This window comes from Electrophorus electricus, chromosome 11 (assembly GCF_041902795.1).
Source record: "Electrophorus electricus isolate QZ-2024a chromosome 11, ASM4190279v1, whole genome shotgun sequence".
NCBI classification, from domain to species: Eukaryota; Metazoa; Chordata; class Actinopteri; order Gymnotiformes; family Gymnotidae; genus Electrophorus; species Electrophorus electricus.
Genome location: NC_137507.1, coordinates 5942746 through 5955855, shown reverse-complemented (window position 1 = coordinate 5955855; position 13110 = coordinate 5942746). Strand labels below are relative to the sequence as shown.

General features: G+C 39.3%; 1 protein-coding gene across 3 annotated transcripts in view; it reads left to right on the top strand.

Moving 5' to 3' along the window:
• znf407 (zinc finger protein 407) overlaps window positions 1-13110 on the top strand; it is an 84460-nt gene that overhangs the window by 30693 nt on the left and 40657 nt on the right. For all 3 annotated transcript variants that reach the window (XM_035528654.2, XM_081723454.1, XM_081723455.1), the window contains exon 4: window positions 6197-6271. In XM_035528654.2, the coding sequence (XP_035384547.1) occupies window positions 6197-6271 (75 nt within the window). The remainder of the gene's footprint in view (window positions 1-6196; window positions 6272-13110) is intronic.

Below are 13110 nucleotides of genomic sequence, written 5' to 3'. Positions count from 1 at the left end.
AATAGTAATAAATGGTTTAAAATATCTTGCCACACTTATTAGACAAGGTTTCTCCTTTAATGACATAAAACTGAACATATAGTGACACTTTCCACAAGTGTCTTCTGTGATTGCAGTGGGGCAAGTGGGATCCCCCCCCCCCCCCCCCCCCAACATATCCCCAACATATAATGTATGAAAACAAATTTGTGCCACAAGACATAAAAATGTGTCTTATGTTGTCCCCCTTACAGGGCAGTTTACAGATTTAAAATTGGTGATTGCACAGCCAAGGTGTCCAATGGTTTAAGTCATTGAAACTGCAAAGGCTTAATGTGTGTTAAACGTTTAAATAATAGATTGCCAACATATAGCAAAGTTCTGTTCCTCTTAAGACCAGAAATAAAATTCTGGTGCAGTGCTAATAAATATTGTGTTATTTTAGAGACATAAGGATTACCTAGCTATATTATTATTCTTAGTCCTGTAAACTTAGTAGAGAGCGTATGCCGCAACTATACTCTGCTAACAGACTAAGTTCTAGACTGCTTTCTTCAGCTGGGCTCATGTCAGTCCAGCAGTCGCTCTCTTTTGCATCGCTCCCAACTGATCGTCTCCAAAATTGCTTTGGCCTCCCAACTTTCTCCCCTATGGATTCGAATATAGTGGCTGCCAGGTAACTGTCAACTGGTTTACATGTCTCCAGTCCTCCCCATATCTTCTTCATGGTTTGGCTTATGGGGTTCTAGTTCTAAATATATTATTTTGTTCAACTTTGTTATTTAAATGATTATAAATGTAGAGATGATGAGTGAATTCTAGAATATTCTAGATGATGTTGCAGACGACTCTGTAGTGGCTTTCTTAAAAACCCTGGTCAGGGATTTCCCCCTTCACAGCCACCTAACTTCAGTATGTAGAAGAAGGCCCAATAGTGTAATAATTTCCCAATAATTAATAAACCTAGAAATGTAATATTTGTAATGTAATATGAAATGTTTGCACTTAAGTCAAAAATGTAAATAAAATAAAAATCATGCAATAATTTGCCTAATAATTGTCATGGACATGGAACATGCAGGAAAAAAGGAGGATTGCAGAAACCATTTAGGTTTATCTTAACACTTTACTGAAGGACACAGTTTAGGATACATACACCTACATAAGACCATCATCACAACTGACATAAGTATACATATTTATAAATGTTTATTCTAATATCCGTTAGTGGTTATAAGCAGGTTTTGGCAACTTTGATTGCCAGTTGGCATAAGCTTTGTCAAGTGACAGATTTCTGGTGACATTAAGATGTCCTCTCACTCAATGGAGAGAAATGACATTGCTTATTATGACAACTGACTTTGCAGCTCAGTGATATTTTTTTGCTATGTCGGTTGGTATAATGCTGATGATATTGCACAGCTTGCCTGATCATGTAAAACTGAACAAAAAAGTGGAATTTTAAAAGATACTCCCTAGCATGTCCTGTACTGTCATGACAACGAGATGAATGACTGCTGTGTAACTGATATTTTAGTGAGGTCTTTGACACTAAGGAGTTTTTACCATGTAATGACAGATTTCTATGTATTTTACTTGACACATTAACACGGACTAACAGATTGATTAAAAATCTGTAAATGTAAACTTGTATACAAAAGTAATTAAAAGTAATTATTAAGAATGTATAAGTAAAGCGTCAATAAATAAATTGCCACAGTTGTATTTTATCATATACAGATTTTTAAACATTTGCATAACACCTGTATAACCTTTTTTAGTTAAAGAGGGTAGACTGTCATTTTAAAAGTTGCCAGTTGGTTTAAATTGGTTCCATTTGGCTGTTGAGTTGACTGAGGTATACATTTACATTATTATAGTGAAAATTAAAGTACATACAAAAACAGATAATACAAAAGTGTTTTAAAATGTCTTAAAGTGTTTTATTAAAATTGCAGGAAAAACCTCAGTCAGCTTGCCAGTTGTTGCTGTGTGGAAAATTTACAAAAGAAGCACTGCATTTCCATTACATCATGTCTAGAGAATAAAGCACCAGGAATGAGAAAATAAACTTTGAAATCTCACAGGGAGAGAGTGAAGAATGGTTGAAATTTGAGAAAGGCATTTATTAACTTATTAACCTCTGAGTGCACTTCCAATTTTAAGCAAATTTTTAAGAGTTGTACTTGTTCACTTTAACACTAGTCATCTGAAATTGTACATATAGCACAATGATCATTCAGAATTCAAATTGAAGTAGACACTTGGGCTAAAATATTCACATCCAGGAACAAAAGGCACCTTTTATTTTTGGGGTTTATAATGTCTGTGTGGATGCTATATGCTCTTCATTTCCTGATTCACTAGGGTGCGATAAAGTGAACAGTTTTGAGGATATACATTAAAGTATTAGGAGCTACATAATATTTTTTCCACTAGGTGTCCTAGACCTCTCAAAAATGCCCAATAACAAAATCTGAAGTTATCTTATATGGAATGATTTTTTAAAAGTGTGTTTAAAAAGACGTGGTCGATGTGTAAATAAATAGGAAAAGGCAAATGCAAAGTACTGAAGGCATGTTTCTCTGGGGTTAAATAATGATGTTTACAAATGACAGGTGTGCATGGTTTGGTGACATCATGAGGGGATTGGGAGCGAGGGAGGAGTTGAGCATGTGATTGAGGTGTGTATGAAGATGTGGGTGTGTGATTCTGCCTGGGTGCTGACCGGACCCTGTCAGTACCCCCTGCCTATGGGACCACTGAGCCACTGATTGAGTATGAGGGTGGCCTGGATGGCAAGGAGTGGGCCTGGATGGATGGGCACAGTGGAAGTTCAGTAATGAGCTCACCACATAGGCAGGTCCTTTGTCTGTGTTGAGAGGAGGTGGAGGAGTCAAAGAGCCACCTGTAACTTTGAGTGGACACGTGACTTGCCAACAATGTCCTGATCTTCCTGGGTAAGCAGACCCAGTATGTGACCTCATTGACATAGTGTAGCTTGACTGCAGTTTACTGACGGGCCGTCTTTTGTAGCCACCCACAATTCTTCCCCTGGCTGTTAGGTAGGTGTTTTGCCTCACCTTCGATCCACCTTTCTTTTGAATGCAGTGATAGCGACTTGGAGTAGTCAAAGTGTTCTCTCCCAAACGCTCATGCTCTCTTTGAAACTGGCTTGGACTGCCAAATGGTCAGAGGAGGAGGGATTGCATTGTGGCTTGAACTCCAGGAAGCACTCAAATGATGGAAACCCTGTTCCTGAATGGTGAAGAGAGTTCTGGGTGTATTGCACTCATGGCAGGTTGGCACTCCAGGATTTTAGGTATTCCTGGCAGTACAGTTTCAGAAACTTGCCCAGTTCCTGGTTAGCTCTCTCTGCCTGCCTGTTAGCTTGGGAATGATACCTAGAAATGAGGCTCACTGTAATGCTGAGTTTACACAGAATTCCCTCCAGACCTTTGACTTGAATTGGACTCCCTGGTCTACGACAATGTCCTCTGGCAGTCTGAATTGCCAGAAGATGTGCTGGAAGAGCAACACCACTGTGTCTACTGCGGTAGAGGTGGGAGAGGCTTCATGGGTTCAGCATGGACTGTCTCCTCTTGCACTGGACTACAAGACACCTGTGGAAGAGATTGTTGCCAAAGGAACTGATGTTTTTCATCCAGGAGATGATCATATGTGATTGCCATGTGGACGATCTTGTTAAGCAGCAGGCTAGCTCTGTCTGGAGTTCCCCTTTCAGTCCCTCGATGCACATGTACCCAAGTGCAGCATCATTCCAATGCAAGGCGGCAGCCAGCATTTGGTATTCCAGGGCATAGTTGGCTGCAGGGCAGGCACCATATTGGTGCCAAAGCAAGGCTACCCTGTCAAAGCAAAACTCGACCGCATTCCCTACCCTGCTTTGGGTGGTGAAATACCTCATTGAATTTTTGTACAAAGTCAGAAGAATAGCAGTTCATCAGGGTAGGGTCGCTGGCTACCAAGGTGGTTCGCCAGAGTTTAGCCCTCACTGTGAGTCAACTTATGATGAAGGCCACCCTTGCATGGTCAGACATAGGAGGCTGGTTAGCAAAGTACAGTTCACACTGTATCATGAATCCTTCAGAGCCTTCCACATCATCATTATAGACCTCAGGGGTAGCAACATGATATTGAACACTGCTGGCTCACAGAGAGAGCATCCACCGAGAGCTGGCCATACAGTCTACAGTGGACTGGAGCTGGGTCATGCTGCTACTTCCTGTTGTTCCCTGCCAGTTCCTATTGTTGCCTGCCAGAGGCAGAGCCCTGCAGGCTCAATGCCTTTGTTATAGATGGAGCACTCGCTATCCTCTCAAATTCAGGCTTCATGTTCTGTGACATTGCTTATGGAAAATGCGAAGTGCAAATACAGTTTATTAGCATTGAAAGGCCTTTATTAACTCAAGAATAAATAGGTTGTGTACTACAGTTCTGCTGAATTGGAGTGACATAGAGCCTCCTAGTGAGTAAATGGTTAATTGTTGAATGTTCGAAAACATGCCTGATAAGTATATACTGAGCATCATCCCTACCGCGCATGTTTTAATTAAATTTTTATTCATTCATTTTTTTTTCGTATAGAGGAAACTGTAATACATCATATAACATGACCAAGACTCAATAATAGTTATTATGAGAAAATATTATAAAATAAAAGATATTTAAATATAAAAATAAGACCAAATGAAAATATTTAGTCTTATTTCAAGTTGTTGTCCAAGTGGCCTTAAGGACAGATTGCAGCAGACGCCAGTTGTTGCAGGAGGGGTTCTTTGTGTTCATGTAACTAGAGACCGATGCATAGAAGCTGAAAAAGGTACAACTGCACGAGCCTCTGTGTGCTCTTGCATGATGTGGAAACTTTACCCAGACTTTACTAGATTTCCTTCACATGCAAGTCCTGTAAGCTACTAAGAGCATGGAAAGACTGACATAAATGTGAGAAAGCCAGAAACACTCTTTGCAAAAACAAATGACAGATGTACAGGTCAGTGGGTACTGAATCTCATCATTCTCTGTATCTTGACTTAATTTTGCTGAAAACATATAGAACCTTTTCATTGTGCATGGATTGTCACACCGCATGGCTACATTGCTGTGCAAGACTGAAAAGTTTTTTGTGGTATCTAAACATGAAAATAAAACTTGAACACAATGTCGGACTTTTATAAAAAAATGGGGTTTTTTTAAGTTTTATATTAGTAGGCATAGGTATCTACATTTAATAATAATAATAATGTTGTTGCTGCTATTTATTAACCACTTTTCATGTTGAGTCCAAAATCTTGGTCATCTATAAAAGTATATATTTGTACCTGTGTGTATTAACATAATGGAGAGAATGTAGGAACTTGCACATTTAGCAACAAGAATTCATAAAGTACTGATATATTGTTGGCATTTTCCATTTTTTTCTAAGGGGGCCAGTGACTTTTTCCACCTTGGGTGCCATGTGTGATGTATGTATTTCCTGGTGACAGTCAGATGTTGTGAAACTGCAGGAACTTCTGTCCTTCTGTATTCTGGAGACTTCATCAGGGTTGATTTTATTTTATTTTTTTGTTAATTATAATTAATTTATCACATTTTACACATGCTTTTGAAGAACTCCTCTATGTAGCTGAGATCAAGAGCATGGCTATGTAGTGACCATTTTTTTGGAACCATGATGACAATAAAGGTTTTCTATCTCTTTTCCTAATTTATTTTTAAGTATAATACTACATATATTGATTATAGTGATTATTTCAACCAATTTTATGGAAGTGTAATCATCTAATGTAATCAAATGTAACCATCATGGATTTTTGTGTCACTTGGTAGTACAGATACTCTTTTAGTCTTATTTTAAACAGTTAGAGAAAGTTCAAATCAGAGTTTCTGCTTCACAGTCTAAGAGACACTGTGTTGGAAGTAGGGATGGGGCCTTTTGACATTCGGTCATCCCAATAATTAGTTGATTAATGAGGTGTTTGTTGTTGTTGTTCCTTGTCCTGTTCCTAGTCCTTGTAAATCTAAGCAAAAGCGTACAGCATTTTAAAATATGCTTATTACTTACTCATCATAAACGTCCCTTTCTTGTTAGCTACATTAGCTAACATTCAGGGCAAGTGTAAAATTGAAAATGCCCAGCAGAATTGCCCACCTTTGTCTGGTTCATCATTAACTTTTTTTTCTGCTCATGCTGCAGGTGGGCATTTGTGATGAAGAAACATTTGAACACACACCTGCTGGGAAAACATGGACTCGGCCAGCCCAAAGAGAGGTAAGAAAAAGGCCAGTGTCCTATAAAGACACATATGTACACACACTCTTCTTGTATCTTTTATTAAGCAGCTTAAGTCTCATTTAAAATTTTTAAATATAAAAACTGTAACGCATCTTCCTCATCCCCCTTTTTTCCAGACCTCCCCCTGCTTTTGTCAGTCTCATGTCTTACTTACAACCCCCCCACCCCCTCACTTAAAGGGATGCCATTTCTTCCTGTGTGTTGTCTGTAATGTGCCACTTGTTTAGGTCTGGTTTGGCAGATGTGTATTTAAGCTGTCAGCTTGAGTTGCAGTTGTGCTGAAATGTTGAGTTGTGAAGCTTTCCCCGACATGCAAGAATTAGAGAGCCTCTTCCCACAAAGCCATTTCTTCTTATTACAGCTTAACTCCCTCAAATTGTTGTATCTGACAATAAGATATGATGTGCAACTTCAGATATTAATAAACTCCACCATTTGAATGATATTGGATGTGGACAGGTATTCCCTTTGACTCAGCAGACATCTCAGTGCACTAAAGACTTAGAATACATGATCAATGAAATTTGAACTACATCTTAGAAAATCCATAGAATTATAGAGGTACAGGGAAGTTTGGGATAGGAGATTTAAGGTGAGATGAGAACGAAGGGACTTGGTTGGCTCTGTTGGCAGATGTGACAGGCCAATACTGGCTGATTGATAACTGCAGGCTCAGAGAAAGAGTCGGAGGCCACTGGAGTGCAGGGAGATCTGGGGACAGAAGCACAGGCCCTGTTGGGGAGGGGGAGCGACTGCAAACATATGCTGTGTGGCAGGCAGAAGAGAGATGGATTACAACGGGGCAGCGTCAGAGTGCCTGTTTCATCCCTGTCTCCACAGCCCTATCCACCTGGTATTTTTAGAACACTGGGGAGATATGCTAGTCACAAGGAAAGCAGGGTGAGAGAGAGAGAGAGAGAGATAGATAGAGAGGTTTGCTGTGGGTTCTGTGAATGTGTGTTGGGAAAGGAGAGAGAAGTGGGAAGATGACAAACTCTGGACCACATGACAGGCTGTCAGGATACTGAAATACATTCCTTACCTTCTGAAACATGACACAACTAGGTCCCAATTTCACTTGGGCCCACCCCTTGTTGCAAGGTATCATGGGAAGGTGTGTGTGTGTGTGTGTGTGTGTGTGTATGTGTGTGTGTGTGTGTATGTGTGTGTGTGTGTGTATGTGTGTGTGTGTGTGTGTATGTGTATGTGTATGTATGTATGTGTGTGTGTGTGTGTGTGTGTGTGTGTGTGTATGTGTATGTGTATGTATGTATGTGTGTGTGTGTGTGTGTGTGTGTGTGTGTGTGTGTGTGTGTGTGTGTGTGTTTTGTGTCTGTGTCTGAGAGAGTGTGTCTGTTGCACCTAAACAAGAAACACACTAAGAGAATTTTCTAGAACCTCGTTAGTGCAGAATTTTCTAGAACTGCATCAGGATAGAACAATTCTTACATATAAGAATGAAATTTAAGATAATATAAAGTAAATGCTGAACATTGACAAAATAAAACTTGAAACTGCTCCACTTTTCAATAACTGGAAAAAGGCTCTACAGAGCAGTACAACTTAGTGTATTTCATGAACACACATGTAAAGTTGCACAGCAAGACCTGTTACCAATTAGGGTTACATCAAGGACTGCATTATGAGATTTAAGCTTATGGTGAACATAAGTTACATATGAGAGTAGGGGTGTGTGTGTGTGTTACTATGTGGTACATATTGTATGCATGTGTTAGTGGCCGCATCTGTGTGTATTTGTGAGTGTTGGTAAGTGGGTGTATTACTGTAAGTATGTGAATGAGCTTGTGATTGTTTTTGTCTTTGTGAGTGAGTTGGTGTGTATTGGATATAGCCCCATATAGCTGTTGCTGGTGTATGTTGACCAGTACTCCTGAAGACAGTGGAATAAACGCCATGATGGGATGTGATGGTCTTGGTAGATTGGGCTTGTTACACACATGCCATGGTGTGAGAGTGTTTGTTATACTCATGCGATGAAGAGTGTGTGTTGAAGATGTAGATGAAGATGTGTATGTGTGTGTGTGTGTGTTTGTCTGTTCATGCACTTCAATCCAGAAGCATAGCAAACTGGCAGCACCTTTGACTCCAAGTACTACTCACAAATAAGAGGAGTTAGTATGGATACTAAAATGGGACCATCCTAGGCAAACCCCCTTGGATTCATTGAGAAACATTTTTGAGCAACATACTGGACCTGTACCCTTACGATTTCTGATACATCGATGACATTTTTGGTATTTGCTACAGTCACATTAGAAAACCTTCAACTCCAAGTTCCACCAGCTCTTGAATATACATGGAGTATTGCACATACTAGCATGAAGATATCCTTTTTGGATATTTCAGTGAAGTTTGCTAATTCTTGTTTAAATACCACCATCTGTTATAAACCTACAGACTCATTCTTATTTGCAGTACAATTCTTCACATCCCAAGGCCTGTAAAAATTCCTTACTCACAGCTACTTGGACTTCAATGCATTTGCAGTGAGAATGAAGACTTCCACCAGAAAAGCATGGAAATGTATGAATATCTTCAAAAACATGGGTTTCCTGAAGAAGTTGTACAGTAGTGGCCAAAAGTTTTGAGATACAAATTTTGGTTTTCACAAAGTTTACTACGTCTGTTTTTTTGGGGTTTTTTTAAGATCCTTTTGTCAGATGTTTATATGGTATAGTGAAGTACAGTTATAAGCATTTCATAAATCTTTTAACTTTTTATTTACAAATACAACCAGTTTAAGCAAAGACGTAATATTTACAGTGTTGACCCTTCTTTTTTAATTTGCCTTGGTATGCTGGATATCGGCTTCTGGGCAAACTCTTGACTGATTGCAACCCATTCTTGCCTAATCAGTGCTTGGAGTTGATCACAGTTTATGTGTTTCTGTTTGACTACCCGCTTTTTGAGGATTGACCACAGGTTCTGAATGGGATTGAGATCTGGGGAGTTTCCTGGCCATGGACCCAAAATTTCAGTGTCTTGTTCACTGAGCCACTTGGTTATCACTTTTGCCTTGTGACATGGTGCTCCGTCATGCTGGAAAAAAGCATTGGTCACCACCAGATTGCTCCTGGATCATTGGGAAAAGTTGCTCTTGGAGAATGTTTTGATACCATTCCTTATTCATGGCAGTGTTCTTAGGCAAAATTTTGAGCACACCCACTACCTTGGATGAGAAACAACCCCACACATGAATGGTCTCAGATGCCTCACTGTTGGCATGACACAGGACTCATGGTAGTGCTCACCTTTTCTTCTCCAGACATTGATTTGTCCAGATGTCCCAAACAGTATGAAGGGGGCTTCATCAGAGAAAATAACTTTACCCCAGTCCTCTGCAGTCCAATCCTTATACTTTCTGCAGAATGCGAGTCTGTGCTTGATGTTTTTCTTGGAGAAAAGTGGCTTCTTTACTGCCCTTCTTGACAGCAAGCTATCCTCCAAAAGCCTTCGCCTCAGTGTGCATGCAGATTCACTCTCACCTGCCTTCTGCCATTCCTGAGCAAGCTCTGCACTGGTGGCGACCTGATCCCATTGCTGCATTCTCTTTAGGAGATGGTCCTGGTGCTTACTTGAATTTCTTGGGCATCCTGAAGCCTTCTTCACTGCAATTGAACCTCTCTCCTTGAAGTTCTTGATGATTCGATAAATGGTTGATTTAGGTGCTGTCTTACAAGCAGCAATGTCCTTGCCTGTGAAGCCCTTTTGATGCAATGCAATGATGACTGCACATGTTTCCTTGGATGTAACCATGGTTAACAGAAGAAAACTTCAAGCATCAACAATCTTTTAAAGCAACCAGTCTGCTCTTTTAAACAGCATGAAAGAATGATATCAGCTGCCTTGTGCTCAATATTACTTTCTCCTGAGCTAATGAGAAGATCACTGAAATGATGTTAGCATGCCATTTTGTGGAAGGGCTGAAATGCAGTGGCTGGACTGTAGTCATTTTTGTGATTAAGTTAATTTTCATGGCAAGGAATGACTTTGCAATTAATTGCACTTCATCTGATCACTCTTCACAATCTAAAGTTAATGCAAATTGCCACTATAAAAGCTGAAGCAGCAAACTTTGTGAAAACCAAAATTTGTGCTAGTCTGAAAACTTTTGGCCATAACTATAGCTTATGCCTTTGCTCATGTTTTACCTGTTCAGAGAGTGTACGCACTGACCTATAAACAATCTGCTGCAATTAAGTGTACAAGAATACACTTGGTGCTGACTTATCTTCCTAAAAATAAAACATTGGCTGATATTATACTTAAACACTTCAGAATCCTCCAGGGTGATGCAGAGACCACATCCCTTTTTAAGGATCCTCCACTAAGCTCCTACAGATGAGATGTGTGTGTGTGTGTGTGTGTGTGTGTGTGTGTGTGTGTGTGTGTGAGATTTTATATATATATATATATATATATATATATATATATATATATATATATATATATATATATATATATATGTCCATAAAGCTGTTTTAAATCCCATGAAGCTCCTGCTTCATAATATTTACAATATTTGGCAGACGCTCTTATATAGCACAACTTACATACTTATGAAGGTGATAGTACTAATCTATACTGCAAAGCTCACAGACAGACTCTCTGTTAGAGTCTGTTTAGACTGACTTACACTCTGGACTAATTTGTAAACCTATTGTATGGTTTGAATGGTAGAACCAGTAGTTAGATGTTCTAGCATGCCGTTCACATAGAAAAACTTGTTTCATTCCCTTTCATTGATTTGCTTTGTTAGTGATAACATCTCAAAGTAGTTAGGATTAATGAAAAAAATCCTAATTAGAGTTAGTGCTTGGATTAGCAAGATGCTAATATCTGGAGTTTAGGGTTAGGACAGTAGATTGTACCTGGCTGGTTTTGTTTGTCTTCCACCAGATGTGCCAGTAATAGCACATCTGTAAAGAGTAATGGCTCAGCCTAAGTTAAAATGGCAATGTGTAGGAGTACACTAACATGAGGATGAATGACTAGAATTGCTGTGCGTGTTAGTGTTCTTGCTGTGTAAGTGAGCTTATTGTTGGCAACTGGTAATGCTGGTTTGTAAAACTCAATGCTCCACACCCAGCTGAGTGATGAGTGCATGGTTGAGGCAGGGCTTCACTATCCCACAGCTACTGCACCTTCCTGACCAAGATGAATGATGCTCACATTGCTTTTAATTACCACAGCTGTGGTCATCCATTATGTTTCCTTTTCCCGGTACACATATTGTTATATTTGGACATCATTTAGTTATATTTTGGAAAATTCTTAATGCCAAGTCAAAGTCAAGACAATTTATTTATATAGCACATTTTACAACAGCCTTTGTCACAAAGCAGATTTACAGATGTCCAAGTCCAAGCCCCCAGTGAGCAAGCCCAAGGAGACAATGGCATGGAAACTCTCAACTGCATGAGGAAAAAACCGACTCAATGGGAGGCCCATCTTTCTGTGGTCAACACCGGACACCACAATATTGAACACTATCACCAATGAAGAACAAAAATTTTGTTAAGAACAAAACGTTATGAGTACAAATATGCAATGAAAGTCTATTCAGGGATTTTACAAGTCCTAGTCTCAGTTTGATGAGTGTAGGTGTGCACAAAACCTTTCTGGCACAAGAATGTCTGCCTAGGCTGATGGAGAAGTGGGTAGCCGGGGTGGAGGGGAGATGGGCCACAATGGGGGGGGGGGTCTTTAGGAAGTGGTGGGAGGAGCCACAGCAACTGAGATGGGTTGAAGCTCAGGAACAACATGACACCAGGAAGGGATGTACCTCAGCATAAAGACAGGATAGATTATTAGTCATGTCCAAATACTAAGCTGTGTGAATTTGGAATCTATAGTCTGTAAAGATAGACTCCTAAAGTTGTATATTTTATACATATTTTGCTACTGGGAGATATATGGGCTATAAATGGGATATACCTCATTCAGTTCAAGAGAAAGTTTATAGTGTAATAAATCTACAGTGGATAATGCATTTTTGCATGGAATTTTGGTAATTCATCTGAAGGTGGCTACTCAAATACAGACAAAATATATCCATAGCACATAAATGACACACCTAGATTGTTAATCGTATGTAAGACTTCATGGCTTCTTATCTAGACAATCAAAGGTCAGGCATGGTATTAATATATACATATAAATGTATTGTTATTGTTCTTTAAGCATTTACAGAATTGTGCCATGTAATGAAATCAAGGTTTCATGAGTCTCAAGTATATACTGAAAAAATAAGAATAAAAAGAGGTGATACTAAAAGAAGCAATTTTACTTTGTATACTAACACTTTAGGAATCTTCCTGCCCTTTCATGCTTTGATCCATTTATTGCAAGGAGGGAGATATGGAATAAGACATTATGACAATATTTATTTATTTTAAGCTGTCCATGTCAAGCCACGTAAAAAGCCACTTAGAATGATTAGCTGTTTCTTCTATTGTGTTTGGCTAAGTTTCAGTTTGTAAGTTTATGATCTGGAGAGACAGTAGTAATGGCCTTAGTAGGTTTTTATCTTTTTTTCCATGTGGCATTTTTGATGTGTGTTCTGTTTTTGTCACAGGAGTGTTTGTGTTAGTGGGGCCTGTATTGGGGGGATCCATGGGTGTTGGGATGGGTATTGTGATGGGCATGTTGAAGGAGGTGAGGGAGTGATGAGGGTCTGTTATGACTTTACTGTCATTTTTGTGACTAGTCATGAAAGCATTTTTATCTTCTGTCAGTAAATATCTACTGATTTTTGTGTCTTCAGCCAGTTGGTGCAGACATAACTTAGTAGC